Raw genomic sequence first — 22,437 nt, forward strand, 5'->3', positions numbered from 1 at the left:
TAATTAGTATTACGTTATTTCACTCTTTGATACAAGTAACTAAATAGTCGTTGTTCTCCCTCAGTGCGGCACGTATCGCATTCGTTCTTGTGAGATTTTCATTTGAAAACAAGAAAATAAAAATATTAAACCGGTCTTTCTAGTGTTGTTTCTTGTGATTTTAAGGAATATTTATACCATTTAAAGTGATTGCTACATTAAAATGACTTTAGGTAAGCATTAAATTTCTATTTCATGGGAAATTTATTTTTAAAAGATTGTTATTTTGTATCTATTCGGACAATACGTAAACTAGGTAGGTATCAGTTTTTTCCTGTTGCAGAGTTATTTAAAAGTAATTGTTATTAAAGTGAAAGCAGATAATAAAATTTTAAATTAAGCAAAAAAGTATTCGTTTTTGTAATGTTATATATTATTCATTGACTGGAAATGTATTCGACGAAGAGTAATAAAATGTAGGGAATTAACGTAGAATACTCAAATCTTTCTCGCTTTTCCATACATTACGAGCAAATTTCAGTTCCATTTTATATTAGAAAATTATTATACCCCGAAAACTAATTCACATGAAGTCAGATTGAGAATAATTTATTATCAATCCAATTAGACTTTTTTTCTACTCCTATTTAAAACTTTATATCCACTCAAGTGCTGAACGACCGGGAGCCGGTCGATCCACATTCAGGGGCTTGTGCGTTGCGACCGGCTCCCGGTCGATCAACAGTCGTGGGTTTTGCGTTCGCTTTATAAAACGGTCTAATAACCTTCCTCTTTCTAACTTATATGACATGTTAAGGAAAGAACAGGCTAGCTATAAATCAAGATAACAACATAACCACATGATTTAAGTGGCCCACTTTTCATGACACATTGAGTAGGTAGTTTTTTGTACAAAAAAATAAACAAGGAATGTGTAAAAAAAATGTATGGGAGGGTATGATGTTTTTATTTTCTCGTAAGAAGAGTGTAACAAAGGATCAATAAATATTAAAATCTCACTGAACAGCTGTTTTAATTTTTTATTAGCAGACAAAATGTAACAAAAATTACAAGGGTACATTTGCTTTGACTCAAGTTGTTTTTATTTATTTAAATGTTACCATGTTTTGACAAGGCATAGACTATTTTATTATCTATGAATATACATATATACTTGCAAATGTGCTATTGATAAAGGAATCTGAGATAATCGACTTTAAAAAAATATTGGACCGCCAAAAACCCCAACTGCGGCGGCACCGGGAGCCGGTTTCGCACAAGACCCGATTTTTGCAAAATGGCTCCCGCACTTGAGTGGATATGGATATATGTAATATCTTAAAAATATTTTATCCTGTAAAAAGACACTCAAATGAATTATAATGATTATCACAATAGATATTATATAATATTGTAATAATTACAAATAATTATATTATGTAAGTACATTGGAACTTTGTTTATCTGTTGATTAAAATATTATTGTCAGCTTTAACTAAACTGAAATGAAAAATGATAATAATGAAAAAAAACACTTAAAATTACAATATCTTCACATATGGAGTACAATTCCATTTCAAAATTACAAATCCTTAAATATTGATAGGATATTTAAAAAAAATTTAATAAAAAAAAATGTGTAGGTATATACGGTTACAATTACAAAAATAACTGAAATACCTATGTTTCAATCAACTATTATCATATTATGCTCTTTCATTTCTTCTACTTATCAAAGTGTCATTAAGTTAACCTTTAAACTAGGGATGTAACGATACATGATTTTGCCGATACGATACCGATACCGATATTTGTAATAAAATATCGGCGATACCGATACCGATACCGATATCGATGGCTTGGTAGAAAAATAAATAGTGAATTATGCATAAAAGTTACCAACATTTAACAGTGACTCAACTGTAAATCGTATTCTTTTAAATAACAATGCCAAATCAAAAAACAAGAAAACCATTTATTTTGGTATTATTATTTTGCAAAGTCAGTTAAACTTTAAGTTATACACATACAATCAGTTCCTAATAAAAGTTTACTATTGGTAGAGTTTTTTCAAAAAACAAAGAGCGCACGCGCGGGCGGCCTCCTGCATCTTTCATTGGGCGCGGTTTTTTGAATTGTTTGATATCGGTATCGGTTGTTTTATAATCGGCGATACCGATATATCGGCTTGCCGATTATATCGGCCGATATATCGGTATCGGTATCGGTATCGTTACATCCCTACTTTAAACATACTTTCACAATCATATTATTGTGTAAACATAATATCATAATTTATAAATATTATTTTACAATAAAAAAAGTGTGCTAAGCACACGTATCAGAAGTGAAACTTCTTTGGCAAGATTCAAAGACACCAAAATCGTTGCCTTACTCTATGATGGTATTGCCATGACGTGACCTTAAAATTTTTCTCCCAACGTGCCTAAAGAAGTTTCACTTCAAAAACAATTCTTAACAATTTACCTACATTATATCTGAATGAATATTTCTCAGTGGTTTTCCTTTACGTCAACAATTGAATGAGCGGTGTTGACAAAATGACATAATTGCAAATATAAATAATAATGTTACTTCTAATTTATAGAAAATAATACTTATAAGACTTGATAATACAGATTATCAAGTCTTATCCTACTAATATTATAAATGCGAAAGTTTGTGAGGATGGATGTATGTGTATCTATGTTTGTTACTTTTTCATGCAAATACTACTGAACCGATTACAATGAAATCTAGCACACATATAGAGGATAACTTGGATTAACACATAGGATAGGTTTTGTCCCGGGAATCCCACGAGAATGGGATCTATGCGGATTTTTCGTTGAAAACGCGGGCGAAGCCGCGGGCAGAAAGCTAGTAAGTTATCAGGAAGAGCTACAGAGCTAAGCACTTAACAACAAGAAAATTATAATAATAATAAGTGTTGAATTTTACTTTGTATAGTTACTATTACATAACTCATTGTTACTGTTTTATGAAGAAATAATAGATCAGGAAAAACAAGTCATATGTTGCCTTAATGATTATGAAACAGAATACTTATGTTAAAAATATTAAAATTTTATTTTTACAAAATTGGTAGAATTAATGGATATCCCAAAATAATGATGATTAATGACAACTCAATGTATAAAAAGTAACTTATTATAACTTATTTACCTTGATAAATTAAAATTATTTGTATATGAACATATGTCCTTACTTATATCTCTAGTCTATTCTTAGTCTCAAGTCGCAATATCTTTATATATAAAAATGAATCGCAAAATGTGTTGGTAAGCACATAACTCGAGAACGGCTGAACCGATTTCGATAATTCTTTTTTTATTATATTCCTTGAAGTACGAGGATGGTTTTTATGTAGAGAAAACGTAAATATGTACCACGGGCGAAGCCGGGGCGGACCGCTAGTACTTAATAAAGATGTAGTAGTTGCGCATGTTATTTTAAATAAATTGCAGTTACACTTCATGTGAATAAATGACACTGAATATGCATGTAAGAATACACTTTAGTTATAAATAGAGAGAGACACTATTATGATATTTAAACACAATTTCAAACTTTTTAGAAAATAGACCATGATGAAAATGTTTTTGTTCATTTCTGTTTTTACTTATAAAATATAAACACTTACATACGAAATATCTGTACTTTGAATAATTATGTCTTTAAATCATACAAAAACTATGTCCATATGTTAATAATTATTATGAAGAAATATCTAAAGTTTTAGTTGCCATTTAGCAATTTATAAAGATTACATATTAGTACATATATGTAATTAATTGAATTATTTCTTGTTAATTAATTTACTGTTTTATCTGTTACAGGTACAATAACCAACTCTAAGCCAAAACCAGTGAATATTAGTGAGGTAAATATATATTTAAATTGATTTTTTCTACAATATTGTCTATTATCTCTTCTTCTCATCTTCTATCTCTTTCTTTCTTTATATTATTCGACTACAAATCTTTGAAAAAAAAATTGTTTGTCTGTAAAGTCGGTTTACTGACGATAGTTGCACGTGACAACGTCCGATTGTGCTTGCACTTCAAGCCTTACATGGAACGCCTCAGAGCGAGGTAACGCCGCATGAGTCATGTTTTTTCGTGCGTACAGCCTATCGAATTATAAGACGTACTCACGTCAATAATCTTTAAACCTATAACATCATACTTATTGTGGAGGATAAAAAAATGTGTATCCGGTATATTAAATGAGCTGATTGTAAGCTAAGATAATGTTAATAGCTTAGAACATTAGGCACAATAACAACCTTTTAATGTAGAATGAACATTTTGCATGCACTCTAGAGAACTTAAAATATAATGAAAAAATTGCCTTGAAATTTTTGCGTTTAGCCTTTATTTGGATGATAATAAAAAAAAAATATTCGAACTAACTAAGTATGTGCGCATTGTGCAAATCCTGCAATCCTTTGAATGTTGTAAAAATATAAATTATTTAATGTATTTATTTTTAATAACAATGTTATTTTTCTTACATTTAAGGCGGTAGAAAAAGCGCGGGACGCTTTCAACCGTGGAGTTACGAAACCGATAGAATGGAGGAGGAAACAATTGAAGGCCTTAGCAAGGATGTACAAAGAGAATTACAACGCGATGGTGGATGCGCTACAGAAGGACCTTAGGAGAAGCAAAACAGAGGCCGTACTCTTGGAAGTCGAATACCTCATCAATGATTTGAACAACACGCTGCACTATCTGGATGAGTGGGCGAAACCGGAAAGAGTAAGTCCATTTAATCTATGTATTTTAATCTATTGACAATTGAAAATATTGATGAAGATACACAAACATATATACAGACGAATATAGTCTCGCTAAACCTGCTTATTTTTTAGTCGGATAACCAAGATTCTATGTTTGAGATTTGACCTTTTCGCTCTAACGATTCTCACCGCTTACACTGACTGTAATCGCGATAATACGTATATTTATGTAGATACTACATATGTATGTGTGTGTGTGTAACTGCATAATGCATTATTATGAAAACAACGACATGTACCATCGCGATACGAAATGTACGATAAGACGACCCACTATCAACATACCTATATACAATATACATGTCATATTATTCATGAACTCTACTAAGGGTCATACTGGCATTGCGCTTATAATAGCGATAAATATTTCAAAATACGTCTAAAACTTTGGTAATGTTATTGTATTCAGAGATATATGGTTCTGTAACTGACCGAGCTGTTAGGTCAGACAATACGATACTATCTCATGTTATTGCAAACAAAAGAAAGGGACAGTGGTACTATTTACTAATCAAATAAAATTACTGGACGATTCCATGATTGCGCATCGTATGAGTGCCTCTGCACCTATACATTCACATTTTAAAAGGACATTAGTGCTCTTGAAACTGTAGAATTAAAAACTAAAGCAATAGAACGTTTGGTCTTAGCACTGATGCATTTCACATCTGTTTTAGTACAGTAAAAGCTCCTTATTCGCGCTTCCTTCATTCGCGGTTTCACTATTTGCGGATGGAAAAAATGTGACCAAAATCCTGTATTCGCGGCCCAAAATTCATTATTCGCGGATCAAATCGGTACATCGGTACATACATATATGTATTTACCTAAATATAAACCATTAATTGTTATCCTTAGTAAACGCTTGAACTACAACTACGAATTTATAATGTCGACTAAAAAAAATGAAAAACGAGTAAAAAGTGACAAGGCCATTGCCTAAACCTGAAGATAATACCTAATTAAATGGTAATTAATAAATATGTTTGGTCAAAAACTTAAATTAAACTGGTTTCTTTATGTATTTGCTTTTTTATTTCGTCACCTAAGAACGTATTCCCTATAACCCCATACAAATTACCATTCCTTATTCACGGTTTCTCTATTCGCGGCACATTTACGGAACCTATTACCCGCGAATAAGGAACTTTTACTGTATTTTCTTGAGTCGTTTTTGACCGAAATTCCCAAAAACGATTTGTGTCTGGTTTATAAGACGTGTCTAATATCTATTATTACACGAAATACAAATTTTATACCCTTTTTTACGTAAATTGCGCGGACGGAAGAGTATGTAATTACACACAAATAGCTTATAAATAGCCTTTAGAGCTATAAAACAAAAACACATTATACCTATACACATTACCATGCTGCATGCACTTTACAGAAATAAATATATACTTACTGAATTTATTACCTACATACTCTTTTGTTTGTGATTATGGTTGAACTGGGGACCTTTAGTACTTTTCAAACAACAACAATATCAAGGTATACAAGTATAAAGAACTACCATTTGTTTTACAATTATCTCCGCTTTTCATAATTGACTTGTGACGAAGTTATATTGTTGTAATTAACAAGTTAATATGATTCGAAGAAACTGGCCTTATGAAATATTACGACGCAAAAACGCACACACGCCATCTCACGTTTTTAGTGTAAATTATATAAAAAATGTTCTTTAGGCAGAAACAAGCGAAAAAGATATAAAAAAAATTGGTCGATGTTCATAATATTATTATCGTTACGTACTTAATCACTATCAATAATGTATTTTTAGTTTTTAAGTACTTACATACATACTATCAATGACTGTCTATTGTTTTTAAATGTGCAATAAAAATAAATCGTATTTTTACATGATGTGATGCAGCTAATGACACTACCTAGTAGAAAAAAAAGTCGCTTCCCGCTGTCTATTCTATGTATGGCTTAGATCTTTAAAACTACGGAATTTGATGCAGTTTTCTTTAGATAGACATAGTGATTAAAGGTTTATATCACAGATTATTTAATAGTTACTAAGTACGTAAGTTTATGCAAGCGTAGTATATTTAGTAAATATTATTTACTATTAGCGTTGCACCCATGCGAAGCGCAGGTGATAAATAAAACGGAAACAGCCTATTCTCATAAACCATAATGTCCTTACTAATTCCGCTACTATTTTAATATCTTGTTACGCGTTAACTCGTTTACCTTGGTGTAAAATATTATAAATACAATATCTTCATAGGTAATATTAGATGTCGGAATTCAATGCTGAGATTACGTGATTCTTCAAAAAATTGTACGTTAAAATTTACTTATATTACATTCATATAAGATTTATGGCGTCTTCTACGACTTCATGTTTAACACTTAAATATTTTTAACAATCATTTTAAACCTGATGATTCCAATTCCAAAGACAATGATACATTAAGGACATACTTTTCTATAAGTAGCTATATTTCGTGTTTGTATGTACCTTTTTTGGCTATTTTTTAAATGGACTTGCTATACAATGCACTGTTACCGGCCAATCATTATTTTTCTTCTAAAATGAATTTATTAAATAAATAGGGATTGCCCAGTCCAAATGAATTCGAAATGCTGATGCGAACACCGATTCGCTTCCAACCTATCAATAATTAATAATTAATTAATGTGCGATTAATACAGACAGACTAATATTATGTTATAATGTTATGCTGTTTTATATTGTTGTATTATAAGAAAACTTTTGCTACATTAAAATATGTACTTTGATCGTGTTATCAGTATAATTATTAATTAACGTATGTGTAGATAAAACAATTGAAATCAAAATACCTAATTGTTTGTTAGAAACACGTCATAATAATGGATCAAAATAATTTTTCGTTAGACACATCATAATAATAGCTAAATTTTTTAATTGTTTTGTTCCTTTTCATTTTGGATAAATACAGTTCAATGTTAATGCATTTTAATTAGCTTGGATCTATCTATGAAATTGAATATTTTAAAGTAAATCAATAACCAAGAGACATTACCCTCCTCTAGCGCTGTTGGTTACTTCACAAAATTATTCAAGTAATATCCTTCAGTCACGTAAACGAAATATTAAGTACCTACTTGTTTCAACTGAGTACCTTAATCGGTCACTTGTATCAAAAAATTACCATTTAAATATTAAACACATTGTGTAATAGGTACGTTATTAATTCTACGAAAGTAGTCATAATTTTTTTTTTCAAGTTTTATTGATTAATGTTTCATATACCCATTTTTTGTTTAACTTAAAGCCAACCCAACAACTATAAACTTCCTTTGATATTATGATATTCTTCTTTTCGTTTTTTCTTAAACAAATTTATTAATCGCATAAAATCATCCTGGGCCTTTAGCCAAATGTCATAAGCGTACGATATTTCGCTAAGGATTTGTTCACCCTACCAACGACGAAGACGACCACAAACAAAATTTTCATCCAGTCGCAATTTAACAAAATTGTGAAAAACACACTTAAAAATAAAATATTAAAATTTCCTGTCATTCTGGTGATTGGAATTTTTTTTGAGATCAACGAATGAAAAATAGATTTTTCGTAGAAACCGGTGGCTCCTAGATAAAAATGTACCTATTTGAAATTTTTTATAGATAATTTTATGATCTACAACTTTGGTAAAAGGTAATTATATGATTAACTTATCGTCTCGGCGAAAATCGCAAAAAACCTATTTTTATATTAAGAGCGTATACGCATTATGCGGGTAGCCGCATTGCGGGTAGCCGTCCGGCTGACCGCAAGCACAATTATGTACGTAATATTCATTTCTATGCGCACTGTGCGGTCTGCGGTTACGTACATAATTGTGCTTGCGGTCAGCCGGACGGCTACCCGCAATGCGGCTACCCGCATAGTGCGTATAGGCTCTAACTGTACTCGAATTTTTTTTCTTTCCGAGTACTAGTATGATGGGAAATTTTAATATTTTATTTTGAAACAATTTTGTCAGGATGAAAATTTTGGTCGTGTGTGACCGAACCATTACTAAAATATCATGACCGTATGTCCAAAATTAGCGATAGCAGTTTCTATTCCTTAGCGTTTATTCTATTCTCTGCCGTAAGTCTCACCCCCCTGTTATTGATTTATACCAAAATGGAAAATTTTATAAACATCGGTTGAGTAGTAACCAAGTTTCTTAAACTTTCATAGCACGCGATGTTATTCAAATATATCCATATCTTATTTAATCATTCATACATTATATTAATTTAACTCAAAAATATACATAAAATCATTTATTAATATGTACAATAGAGAATTTGCATTGAACAAAGGGTGAGTGACCTGTAGGATTTAAGGTGATATAAAGATGTAAACATGTACCTATAAACCCAATCTACCTACAATTTACCGTATTATCTGCATATTGATTAACCTTGACACTGAGTTACACGGGTGCCTTATCAAAAATGAATAAACACAACAAAAAAAGATATTATGTAAATATTATTAACTTAATTAATCACTAGACTGAGAAAAATAAAAAATACAGTGCATTTGCTACAGTGGAGAAATAATTTAAATTTTTTTTTTTTTTCAATCAAAATAGAAATTTTTCAAAAAGTTATGGCCCATGGCCTTGTTTCCAATGAAAATTTGACAAGGAAGGAGCATTTCATTATTAGGTACCTCAAATTGCATTGAATTTGTGTCATGAATTAATTAGGCACTTCAAATATAGAAACTACATATATTGGAGAAAATAATATTATGTTGGACCTGTCTTAATCTGAACAAATTATTTTCTAAAAAACCACGCTATCCATTTGTGAAAACAGAATGAAAATTAATAAAGTAATTTTTGAGATTATCGCGAACAGACAGACAGACGCGATAGACGACTTTGTTTTTTAATATGTAGTGTAACACCTTATAGCCTTTACTTGATAATATTATGTTGGCAAACAAATAACAGAATTAAAAATAATGAACCAACTAAATATTCTAAATACTAAATGCTTTATGTATATGTAATGCGCAAGAGTGAACCGTGCGATGACCTCTGTTGGTGGAATGTCAACCCCAATTTGAATACTTGTTATAAATAAATATTTGTATTTGAAAAATAATTAAATATCGTACTGCAACATAAGTAACGTTTCATAGAGTTACAGTAATCAGTGCATTATTGAGAAACGAAATTCTTAGGTACAGGGAACGGAAGGCTAATTACTATTACTGTAATTAAAAGGAAATCTAAAATAAAAGATATCAAACAATTAAACTTATGTTAAATGCGTCTGCCCTTACGCTTTACCGACACAATAAACCGCACTACTACTACTAAAAACTATTATTAAATCGCACTTCTTCTAATGACGTATCTACTTGAAATTGTCCAAACACCAAAAAATTGATCAAAAAACCAAGTATATTCTATATTTTATTTCTTCAACGATGTGGTGATACGCAACGATACCTAAGATCTGATTCTCATCATTGCATTTGAGCCATATAAGCAACATATATGTACATGTATTTACTATTTACCGTACCTTCGACTTCTAAAAAACCTTTCGGCCATCATTTCGTAAAGAGCTCTGCTCATATGTGTTTTAACCTCCCCAACAGCCACCGAAGACGTTCGTCAACGTACTCGACGATGTGGTTATATACAATGATCCCTACGGTCTGGTGCTCATCATCGGAGCGTGGAACTATCCCCTGCAACTACTGCTGCTCCCCATGGCTGGGGCTATAGCCGCGGGTAATGCTGTGATCGTGAAGCCTAGTGAACTTGCTGTGGCGTCAGCCAGATTCGTGGCGGAGACACTGCCCAAATATTTGGACAGCGTAAGTGCTTTGCTACTTCTTGTGTTTTTATTGGCAGTTCTAGTAGAATAAATAAATATCTTTTTAAGGTAAAATTTGAACTGTTTTTAATATTTTTCGTAATTTAAATATTTTTTCAATGGGAAAATCATAATCATTAGAAAAAAAGGGTTCTTAATAGTCATTCAATGCTTTTTCCATTACGCATCGAACGAAAAAACCTTAGACATTTCGTAATGCGCTAACAAACACCAAATTCTCATCTAGGACGCAATAATAACAATAGAGGGAGGGCCAGAAGAAACAACGGAACTGTTAAAGCACAGGTTCGACTACATCTTCTACACGGGAGGCACGAATGTTGGCAGGATTGTCTACAGCGCAGCTACTAAGAACCTTACACCGGTCACATTGGAGCTGGGAGGCAAGAGGTCAGTTAAGTTACACACACAGAAACAAACACATAAGCGTACACACAACACACAATTTTTTATATTATTTTTGCACTTTGGTACTTTATCTATACTTACTAATATTATAAAGCTGAAGAGTTTGTTTGTTTGTTTGAACGCGATAATCTCAGGAACTACTTGTCCGGTTTGAAAAATTCTTCCGGTTTTTGATAGCCCATTCATCGAGGAAGGCTATTATATCATTACGCTAAGACCATCAGGAGCGGAGCCACGCGGGTAAAACCGCGAAGCACAGCAGCTGGTTAGTGGCTTAGTAAAATTCATAAAGAAGCAAACGGGGATGGGATGCGTAATCTTTTCCCTCTTTCTAACAATGGAACGAAAGGTCTTGTTTCGGAATGATGAAATTTCCTAGGTCTTAAGTTTAAAACGTATCTTGTTGCATAGTACAAATTTTTGTTAATTTACATTTTTTTATGTAGTATTAACAATGAACATTACCAATTAATTGTGTGTGTGTTTACCATAGATTTGTACGCATCTTAAGGTGAACGTACGTTTATATTATTGAAAGTGAAACCAATAGGATTCTAAAGAAGGAATACAATGAATTGTCATTGTATTGTCTTGTCCAGTGCATTATATACGTAAATGGAAAATTATAATGTGCATGCAAGTCATTCTTTACCAACAATGCAGAGTGTTAACGGTTAGGTTTGAAGATCGAATGTGGACAATTTTATACTATACGTACTTATAAGTGATCTAAAATAACATTATATCGACTCTTTGTAATGGCTTTAATAACATGTTTCTTTCAATCGATTTATTACAATATTATGTTTTGTATTATATGTAGACATATATATTTGTATATATTTATGAATATTAATTAATTACCCGTCTGTTAACTTATATACCCTACGTCACTACAACCATTCTGATGATAACAACGACATCTTATAAGTAAAAATCAGTCCAGAGGTTTGGGCTGTATAGCTTGCCAAAGAAATATACATAGATACATCAAAAAACATTACCCTCCTTTCGCAGTCGTGTAAAAATTATCCTTTAATTCCAGCCCCACATACATAGACAACACGGTGGACATGGAGGTAACAACTAAACGGATACTCTGGGGCAAATTCATCAACGTTGGCCAGACGTGCATTGCACCGGATTATATACTCTGTTCCAAGGAGGTACAGGACAAGTTCGTGGAGCAAGCCAAGAAGATACTGAAGGAATGGTACGGGGAGGATCCGCAGAAGTCGCCCGATCTATGCCGTATTATTAATGATAGGCATTTTAGGTGAGATTTTTATTGACATTTTTCTTATATTTAGGCAAGAATTCCCTACTAAAAAAGAGCGTGTGTGCCGAGATCGTGAACTCGTGTGTCAGAAGTGAAACTTCTTTGGTATTGCCATGACGCGACCTTAAAATTTTACTCTGAAGGCGCCTAAAGAAGTTTCATTTCAATAAAAAGCACAAAAGCGAAAGGATATTACTGAAACTTCGCTGTCTGCTTGTCTGTCTGTTTTATATTTGCCAGTGTTAGATCAGTTCTTAAGAAATAGGACTGGTTTGTGTTCTTATTGTTATTTATGTTTTGCCTTTTTAAACTAACATTATATTATGCAATCAAAATAGTTTTTCAACGAAGCACTTAGCGAAACTTCCATTTAATACACTATCATAAAATTATCATATAATAGTATAATGATATTTCTAATAGCATTAAAACGGTGCTATAATATATCTGAATGGTAGGAGTAGTTGTGTAATTGTCTGCACTCTGTTTAATGGAATAGTGTTGTTACTAAAGCCTATAAGTGTTTTAGGACGATTTTCTATAGGTACCTACATCGTATCCATCTTAATATATATAAATCTCGTGTCACAATGTTTGTCCTCAATGGACTCCTAAACCACTTAAGCATGTGCAGTTCGATCAAACTTGAGAGATAGGATAGGTTTTATCCCGGAAATCCCACGGGAAAGGGAACTATGCGGGGTTTTCTCTGAAAACGCGGGCGAAGCCGCGGGCGGAAAGCTAGTAAATTAATATGTATTGGTATGCCTTTTTTATCTTTTAAATTTTTTTGTGTAACTATGCATTATCCAAATTGCCGGATTCTCTTGCGTGTCTAAAAACCAGGACGAGTATTTGTATTTGTCTAACGAGCTATATTTTGGCAGTATTTAGTAAACTATTTTTTTAAACTGTCTGTTTAGATTTCGATACAATAAAAAATATCTAATGATTTCCTAAAATGTAAGGGCCATCCACACGTCTGCCGAACAACGTGACAAACAACGAACACATAGGGACGGCGCTATACAGAAAAGCGAGAAGGAAATAAATACATCTCTTTTCTTCGTATAGTGCTGTTCCTATGTGTTCGTTGTTTGTCACGTTGTTCGGCAGACGTGTGGATGGCCTATAATTAAAAATTTTATCGTAATGATCCTGATATCCTCAAGTCGGTTGAAAATAATGCATAATCACTGTACTTTTTACCGTAGTGTGACTAGTAATCTTTCGTTGTAAGAGCAATTATAGAAAAAAAAACAGTAATGATTACTATGGTGACGTTTTATACCTACTGAGTTTGCGCTAATCGGTCTCTCCTGTATAATAATTAATATTGCTGTTTAATATTAATACTCCTGGTTAAAATTTAATTAATATATGGGCGGATGGCCATAATCATCAGAATCACCCATATCTTCAGTAAATTATAATGTTGGTGGAAACAAATGAATCATCAATGTTACAACAAATGTTATGTAATCGCACAAATCTATGCGCTAGTAATTAGGGAATCACTTGATCAATCGCTTTTAATTAGTTTCGATACAACAATGCACAAGATTACTCGGAACAATAGCGATTCGTCGCAAACGTGGTGCTCTAGCCGTTCTTCGTTTGTAACCAAGCAACGTCTGCCGCCGACCATCGACGCGACGCTCCGCCAGATCGACAGTTGTCAAATCTCGTTCCGATGTAATTCTCATCAGCCAGTAATACTTCTACCAGCCAGTAATACTCCTACACGGCCATTCTGACTTTCGACCGTCCTCGGGCGCATCAAATTGCAGTCCTGTAACAATAACACAATCCATCGGACGGGTATCTGTCAATATCTACCCGCTCGCCCATCCTGACAAGCTAATACGTCGTCTTCGTCTACGTCTACTACGTAATATTACGGTCATACAACAATAATAGTCTCAGAATGAAAAAGCGTGTGTCCTTTCGACCACTCATGGACCGGACGGCACCTTTTTCTACTCACACAACAAACAACTCTTTATCGGCATGTCCTATCCTTAGGACCAATTTTTTACACAGTATCATTTGGACCGGACGGGTGTGTCCTTTCGACCATGTGCATGGACCGGACGAAACTGTCCCTTCGACCAAAGAACACTTATGGTTGAATCGGATAAATGTGTCACTTAGACCAGCCGCTATCAGCTGCATGGCCCGGACGACATTCCCTTCAACCACCTTAACACACCACATTACTCGATAACTGTTTTCACTCAACGTGCCAACATAGTTAAGTAGACTTCATGCAAACAATGCTTACAGATTACTCATTAGTTACGGATTGTCTTGCTCTGCATGAATTTCGACCAATTTTCGACAATTCATGGTCAATGATATCACGATCTCAGATGTTATGTCACGCCACGTTATGTTAGCAAACTTTTCAAAGTGCGCATCACACGCTCTACTTGCCCGTAAGATACCCAAGATCTGGCAACTTACTAAGATAGCTCTATTTTATCAAAAAGCAAGACGATCCGCTTTCAAACAAAAAGGGGACTGACTCACCGGATTACGGCCTCAAGATGCCACTCGACAGTCGTTGTCCGCAGATATTAACCTCTTATTTTGTAGTACCTCTACCTCCTTTTTAACCGACATCATCCTCTTTCGTTATAATTTATTGCTATGCGTCCAGCTTGACCGCATATGTAGCAGGTTACGGTCGCAATTTTCTCAGGAGCACGTAATGCAGTTGACGGATTTTGCTGTATAGTTATTCCAGAAAAATCTTCTCGAAGACGCTTTTTATAGTCGGCTTGCCGGTGTCCGGGGATTCCACAAAAATGACATTTATCAGGAACTCTTGCGTCTACAAATCTTTTTGTTGTTGTTTTAAATCAGGCTCTTGGATTTCAATAAGCTCCGATCTTCGCTTTAGAGAAATGCCTCTTAAGATTTTAAATAGCTGAGGTTTGGTAGTGACAGTATATGCGTTTAGCTCATGGCGTATCAAACCATCCATCTGATATAAGACTGATATGACAAATCCAGTTATAACATCTTCTGGCATTCGAGTTTTAGGTATAGTTTCGATCATATTTCATAAGCGCAGGCCAGCTTCTGCTGCAGTTTCTTTTGTTCCAATTTGACAATGCAATATTTCATCAAAGTAGTCTTGAAATAATTTTGGTTTACAAAATTTGGCCATTAAACTTTATTTTACAGTCTCCCATGTGAGCTCATTCAAATTTAACTTTGTCAAGCAAGAGGCAGCGCAGCCTTTCAGTGCATAGGTAATAGCCACAAGTAAATCTACGCTCTTTAAATTTTTAGTCAGTACTATAAACTCTGTAATCTTACACCAACCTTCTTCATCTACGTCTATATCTTACGGATTAAACTCAACGAGTTTCACTGGACTAGACTGAGCGCTAGCAGTTACCATCGGCGATTGCGTCGTCGCTAACATCCGAGTAAGTAAGACTTCCATATTGCTTAGCAATTTCATGGCGCTATTTTCGTCAGATGGTTGGTTTTCCTCGGTCTTTAGCGCATGGTATATCCCACTTCTGATATGGGCGGATGGCCATAATCATCAGAATCACCCATATCTTCAGTAAATTATAATGTTGGTGGAAACAAATGAATCATCAATGTTACAACAAATGTTATGTAATCGCACAAATCTATGCGCTAGTAATTAGGGAATCACTTGATCAATCGCTTTTAATTAGTTTCGATACAACAATGCACAAGATTACTCGGAACAATAGCGATTCGTCGCAAACGTGGTGCTCTAGCCGTTCTTCGTTTGTAACCAAGCAACGTCTGCCGCCGACCATCGACGCGACGCTCCGCCAGATCGACAGTTGTCAAATCTCGTTCCGATGTAATTCTCATCAGCCAGTAATACTTCTACCAGCCAGTAATACTCCTACAAATATAATTGTGTTATTCCTACTTGGTTTTCAGAAATGTCATTTGTTTGACTCTCATTGTCTTGACACTCACGTGTCTAAAATGTAATGCCGCAAAAAACTTAACTATTGTTTTTTTTATTTTCTTGATTGTTTCTCATTTTATAATTATTCATTACTTACACTTATTAACATTTTAAGTACCTATGTTAATACTAATGGGTATTTACGGAATGAAAACAGCGCAAAAATATCGGAAACTTGCACGTTTCGTATCATGACATTCCTGTGTTTTGGGCTAGATACCTACCTTATAAATAATCAGTATCAGTAGTAATTTACATTTTACACTTATACTTTCTTACTTACTTATAGCTATCTCATGCCTAATAGAATTATTATAAGTGCAGATAAACAAATTAGCAAAATTATATAACACGTTTTAAATTGTATCAAAAACCTGTTTGCATGACCTCGGTTTTGGTAATAATGTTTGTTTTTATTTCTTGAACTTGAATTTATACTAATACTAGCTTTCCGCCCGCGGCTTCGGCCGCTTTGTCTAAAACATAATAAATTATATACTAAAACCTTCCTCTTGAATCACTCTATCTATAAAAAAACGTATCAAAATACGTTGCGTAGTTTTAAAGATTTAAGCATACATAGGGACATAGGGACAGAGAATGCGACTTTGTTTTATACTATGTAGTGGATTGGTGTTTATAATATTATGTGATTATAAAATGTCTGTTGAAATACCTTTGATAGCAATTATAGTGATGCTACTTTCACTCTTATTACCGTGAAAAATATTGATAGAAATTGTTATACATATTTTATAGTAAATAATTTAAAGACAAGACATATAAGTACTGAGGTTAAAGTAGGTTACTAAATATTAAATTTAAAATATAGGAAATACCTTGTTAATGTCCTTAACATTCATGTTCATGGTTTTATTTTTTATTCAGGTTCGCATATAATTAAAATAATTTGGAAAATCCAAAAGTGCACGCCTCATAATTTTTTTTTAATAAATATTTATTAATTATTATTTTTGTTTATTTAATAACAATTAAACCACATCGAATCAGACCCTGAAAAATGAAAGGGTTCTATTCCTGAGCATACTCAAGCGTAAGAGAAAAAAAAAAGACTCGATTAGTAAAGTATTTCGGTCGCTATCGTGTTAACAAGAAAAAGGATCCGCACATACAGACACACGGACGTCCAAGACAGAACTTTTTTAAACTGTTTTTTAACTAGTTTAAATAACAAAAATGACATCAAAAATATCATGAACGTTAAAAATAGTGTTTTTTCTTAATATGTGTGTGTATGTATTATCTTACAAGTGCAATGTATGATACATAAAGACATTTTAAGTTTGAAAAATCAGATGTTTTGCGCGAAGTGACAGTAGTACCCACCTCAACGCTTCGCTTATGAGGCGTGCAATATCCAAGTAACTACATATATCTACATTATAATATTATGATGAAATATTATCTATACATATAATAAATCTGTAGAAGGGTCAATTCTGTACATTGAAAATATTGAAAAAATAAATAGTAGGGGGTGTTACTGGATCGATACCAAACCCAAATATGTGACTAAAAAATTTTTTATCTGTCTGTCTGTCTGTATGTGAAGACATCACGTGAAAACTAACGGTTCGATTTCGATGAAACTTGGTATAATTATACCTTATTATACTGGGCGTAAAATAGGATACTTTTTATTCTGGAAAAATACGTAGAAAAAAAATTAATCTTAATTTTTCAGTTTTATCCATAGACGTTGTTCTGTAGAACCGCGAACACACGTTGCGTATTATTATAGGCCTAGCCGTATTTGGGTCCAATAGATATTTATAAGATGTCATTGTCAGAGTTACTCAAAATGGAGACCATCCACGCGAAGACCGACATCCGCGCGGACGGAGTCGCGGGCGGAAGCTAGTTTATAATAAATTGCCCTGCCTTCCAAATTATCCAGAATATTCCATAAAAATCAGTTCACTAAAACCTATTACGGATAACCAGAAATAGATTATATCCCATAATAGCAACAATTATTTATTTATTTTATTTATTTATTTAAACCAAAAACAATTTTCTTTTCCAGTCGCATCCAATCATTATTGGACGCCAGCAAAGACAAAGTGGCTATCGGTGGTAAAAGTGACCCACAGGAAAGATACGTATCACCCACAATACTCACTAATGTCTCCGCTAACGATAAAATCATGGAGGACGAAATATTTGGCCCTATCCTACCAATAGTGCCTATAGAAAACGCCTACGAAGCAATCAAATTCATAAACGCTAGGTAAGTCTATCTATAGTACATCTACAGAATTATTTATAGACTAGTCTTATCCCTAATCTATAATTGATATATAAATCGTATTATTAATTTCATTATCTGATTAAATAAATAAATCTGTAGATATTAAGGGCAAATTTCAATGTCATACAAAGTCATACATTGGACTAAAATATTGGCGCTTAACGGCTTCAGCATTGGGATTCATAACATTCGATAAACATTTTGAATTTACTGGGGTCATTATAATATAACACTATTTTGCATAGTCTAATTTAAAAATCTAATAAGTAGATTATTTGGTATCAGTGTCCGTTTTGACGACATCTCACTTTTACAAGATTGTTTCAATCTTGTTACGGCACAAAATGTAAAGTCACTGCTTTTAATTTTGTGCTTTTGTTTTAATGGTATTAAAGGTATAGATTTTATTAATTTACAGAATAATTCCCTCGTGGGTGGAAAATCTAATCTAATAATATTTTTTTTTGATCTTCAATTTTTTCGACTTTGTGTTGTTCGTTGAAAGTGAAATTGTTCAATGAAAAGATTTTATGAATATAAAATATTTTAATAAAACGCTAGAAGATAAAAACAATTTTCAGAGCAATTTCCTTTTCATTTCATTATGATTCATAAAATCTTTTCTCCACAACTAGATGGGAGAAATTATGTTTTTTGGGGGAAAGTTTTGGGTGATTTTTATCTAATATGTTATTTTATTGTTGAAATTCGTGTGTTTTGTTTGTTTATTAAGTTGAGGTAGCACCAATCATAATAATCAGTTAAACCTGTTTGGACTTCTAAAGTGTTCTATTTCTTGATTTAAATTGCGTCTTGTACAATGAAGCTTCAAAGTCATAGTATTTTCCAAGAAATTTTTTTTTTTTTTTAATATTGTTTAATACATATAAATTACCGTATATCTCTACGCTTACGCCATCGTACATTTACACAGTAGGTAAATGTGATAAGTACCTAATGTTATTGTAATGGTAGATACTAGATACTTTAAGCCTTTAGGAGTCCAAAACTACCATCGCAAACATTCGTATCAAAACATGAACGGTGGATCATTTCAGGGAGCATCCATTAGTTTTATACCTGTTCAGCAAGCAAAAGAACATCCATAAACTGTTTACGGAGCAGACCCGTTCGGGCAGTCTCTGTGTGAACGATACGATCATGTTCTATGGCGGTAAGGACATGGCGGGCTTTGACGCGTGACGTCATAGAATTGGCGCCAAAGCTATCTGTACTTTTTATGTCTTGTTTTTTTTTCACGTTCGAATTTCAAATTATGGAATGCCTATTCAGCCCGTGTTTTGTTTTTGTTCGAATTCAATTGTTTATGTAGACGTGATAACTATATAGGTAAATTTCACACCTATTGTCGAATCTGTATAAAAAACATATGAGATAAACAGGACATTAAAGTACAGACGGGTTTTATGATGTTGCGCAGCAATGGCTCGCTCGAAGGTGACAGGTTTCGGTGGAGGAATATGTAATGTGTATGTGTTAGTCATAATCACACTTATTAGCAACACAAATCACGTTTTAGAGGTCAAAGCCAGTCAAGATCATGTGCTTGTTTGTATCCATATTATGTTTTATTGTGATATGCTTGAAAGTAGGTTAATAGTTTTAATAATGTTGATACTAAAGATGTAAAACCATTGAGATACACAGTATGCATGCACTGGTTTATAACGGATTTAAAATAAAATGATTAATGGTTGATAAAATAAAATTTGAAAATTCAATATTTCAGACTATAAATTAAATTTATTTAATCTCGTGGTTAAACATTATTTAATAGGCCTCGATAAAAATTTATGTATACAATTACATAATAATTGTGGATATTATGTTTAATGGATTTGACTTCAAATCGTGATTGGTTGTGCAATTGTTGCGGTAAAAATTGGTACTGGTGGCTTGTTCTTAATACGTCATGGATGCTTTGGAAGGGAATTTTTTTTCTATACTTATATATATTGGTTGTTTATGTGTTTCTATTTCAAATTTGTAAATATTTATTTTCCATGCAAAATTTATAAACTTCTCTACCCTTTTCCAAATTTAAATTTCGAATTCTTCTTTAAAAATCGAATGCCCCTCTCTCTAGTCTATGATTATTAACGGTGGTGGTCTATGTTTGTTTATGGCTGTAGAGAAAAGCCGTTGGTGCTGTACCTATTCACGACGAATGACAACGTGCGAACGAGTTTTGTCGATAACACAACTAGCGGCGGAATGTGCATAAATGATACTATGATGCAAATGGGAGGTACGCACCTAATTGGTACCATAGACTAGTGTTTCCCAACCATAGAGTAAATTTTTCAATTTAAAAATAAAGGCGTATATTTGAATTCCAAATTTGAATGGTAATTTTATTTGAAATGCTTATTGTTTGTAGACTACGAATAATAAACAAGAAAGGTTAATTATAAAATCAAATCACTGGTTCAACAATGAAATGACTTTGCGCTGATTAAAGTTATTGTAGTTATGTCTAAAATTGTAAATTTTCCACGTTTATCTTGAACCTTGAACTTGGTTAGAAGGTGTAAATTAATGCGTCTAAAATTCAGTTCAATCTATTGAATCTTTTCCTCACAAACAACCAGTTACCAGAACAAGGAAAATAAATGGGAAACGGTTATAACGTAATAAAAACCTCTTTCTTTAATAAACCTGATGATCAAATCTAAATTGATCGTTATAATTTGATTTATTTATTTATTAAAAAAAAACTAAGTTATAACGTAGTAATTTAAATACATGCCTTTATAATTCGGTATTTTATATAAAACTTTGATGGTTGGGAAATAACCGAAATTTTACGTTGTGAAAAATAATTGGCTTATAAAGATTTCAATAGATGTGCGCATGAAAAAAGCACAAAGCTCCCTTCTATATCGTGCTATTAAAATAATGGTTTTAAACAAGCGATCTACAGTAAAATAATTAAATAAAGTAATTACTTCTACTGTTTTAAAAGCAACCGCAAACAAATAATATAATGAATGAAGTAAGTTTTAATGTGTATTCGTTGTATAATACTCAGGTAAAGTTAATACACGAGTAAAAATTAAATTATTAATTCTATCACTGCAATGTGTAATCTTCAAGCAACTCTATTTTATTAGTAACGTGTATATATAACGCTTGTACACTCTTTCTGTTGATAATCTTCTTCGGAATGCCTGTTGTATACAAGTATTTAGTATATAGAATAGTTATAATTTTATTTTCCTACATATTTAAGGAAATGTTTCAATTGCAAATGATTGATAATCTAAATTCCATAATTAACACTGAACTGTCAATGTGACATTTCACGCATATAAGTCATAAGTGTGAAATGTCACTTTTAAATAATTATATATTTAATTTTTCTACAAGCAAATAAAAAGATGAAGTTAATGTCTAATAATATATATTTTAATTCTGTCCATGATTTATACTTACTATACTGAAGCATCTCCTCAAATATAGCTATTGGTAGTTGCTATACACTTCAAAGTTTTTTATGCATGTGTACAAACTATTGTTAATGTTCCTATATATTAGATAATACTGCTTGTCAAGTGATATTGTTTTATTATGTTCTGGGTTCAATCCCCAGTCAAAACAATTATCTGTTCTGGTAAGGCAAATCAAGATGCTTCCCAAATCAAAATATTATAAGTTTTACCAATTAATAATTAAGCATGAACACAGTCAAATTTTATGACTATTTTCTATGAAAATTGCAAGCTATTTTGCACACTTATGCTAGCTTTACCCAATTTACGAAAAACGTCCCATTTTTAATCCCAACACAATTTGAGCCATTAAACATTACTTTTATACATGCGTAC

At 32.7% G+C, this 22,437-nt stretch overlaps 1 protein-coding gene across 3 annotated transcripts in view; it reads left to right on the top strand.

The window, feature by feature from the left end:
• Positions 1-22,437, top strand: part of Aldh-III (Aldehyde dehydrogenase type III) — a 48,453-nt gene that overhangs the window by 22,040 nt on the left and 3,976 nt on the right. The window contains exons 1-8 of one of the 3 annotated variants that reach the window (XM_089704738.1): positions 7-212; positions 3,840-3,883; positions 4,524-4,763; positions 10,419-10,640; positions 10,887-11,050; positions 12,114-12,344; positions 18,365-18,568; positions 19,648-19,763. In XM_089704738.1, coding sequence (XP_089560864.1) covers positions 203-212; positions 3,840-3,883; positions 4,524-4,763; positions 10,419-10,640; positions 10,887-11,050; positions 12,114-12,344; positions 18,365-18,568; positions 19,648-19,763 — 1,231 coding nt within the window. In that variant the 5' untranslated portion in view covers positions 7-202. Of the gene's footprint in view, positions 1-6; positions 213-3,839; positions 3,884-4,523; positions 4,764-10,418; positions 10,641-10,886; positions 11,051-12,113; positions 12,345-18,364; positions 18,569-19,647; positions 19,764-20,742; positions 20,859-22,437 lie in introns of those variants that run through there. The other 2 variants (XM_089704737.1, XM_089704739.1) reach the window with 2 other exon arrangements.

The sequence above is a fragment of the Colias philodice genome, chromosome 16 (assembly GCF_061535455.1).
Source record: "Colias philodice isolate Cphi_HAF_F1 chromosome 16, ilColPhil1 Martin Lab GWU primary, whole genome shotgun sequence".
NCBI lineage: Eukaryota > Metazoa > Arthropoda > Insecta > Lepidoptera > Pieridae > Colias > Colias philodice.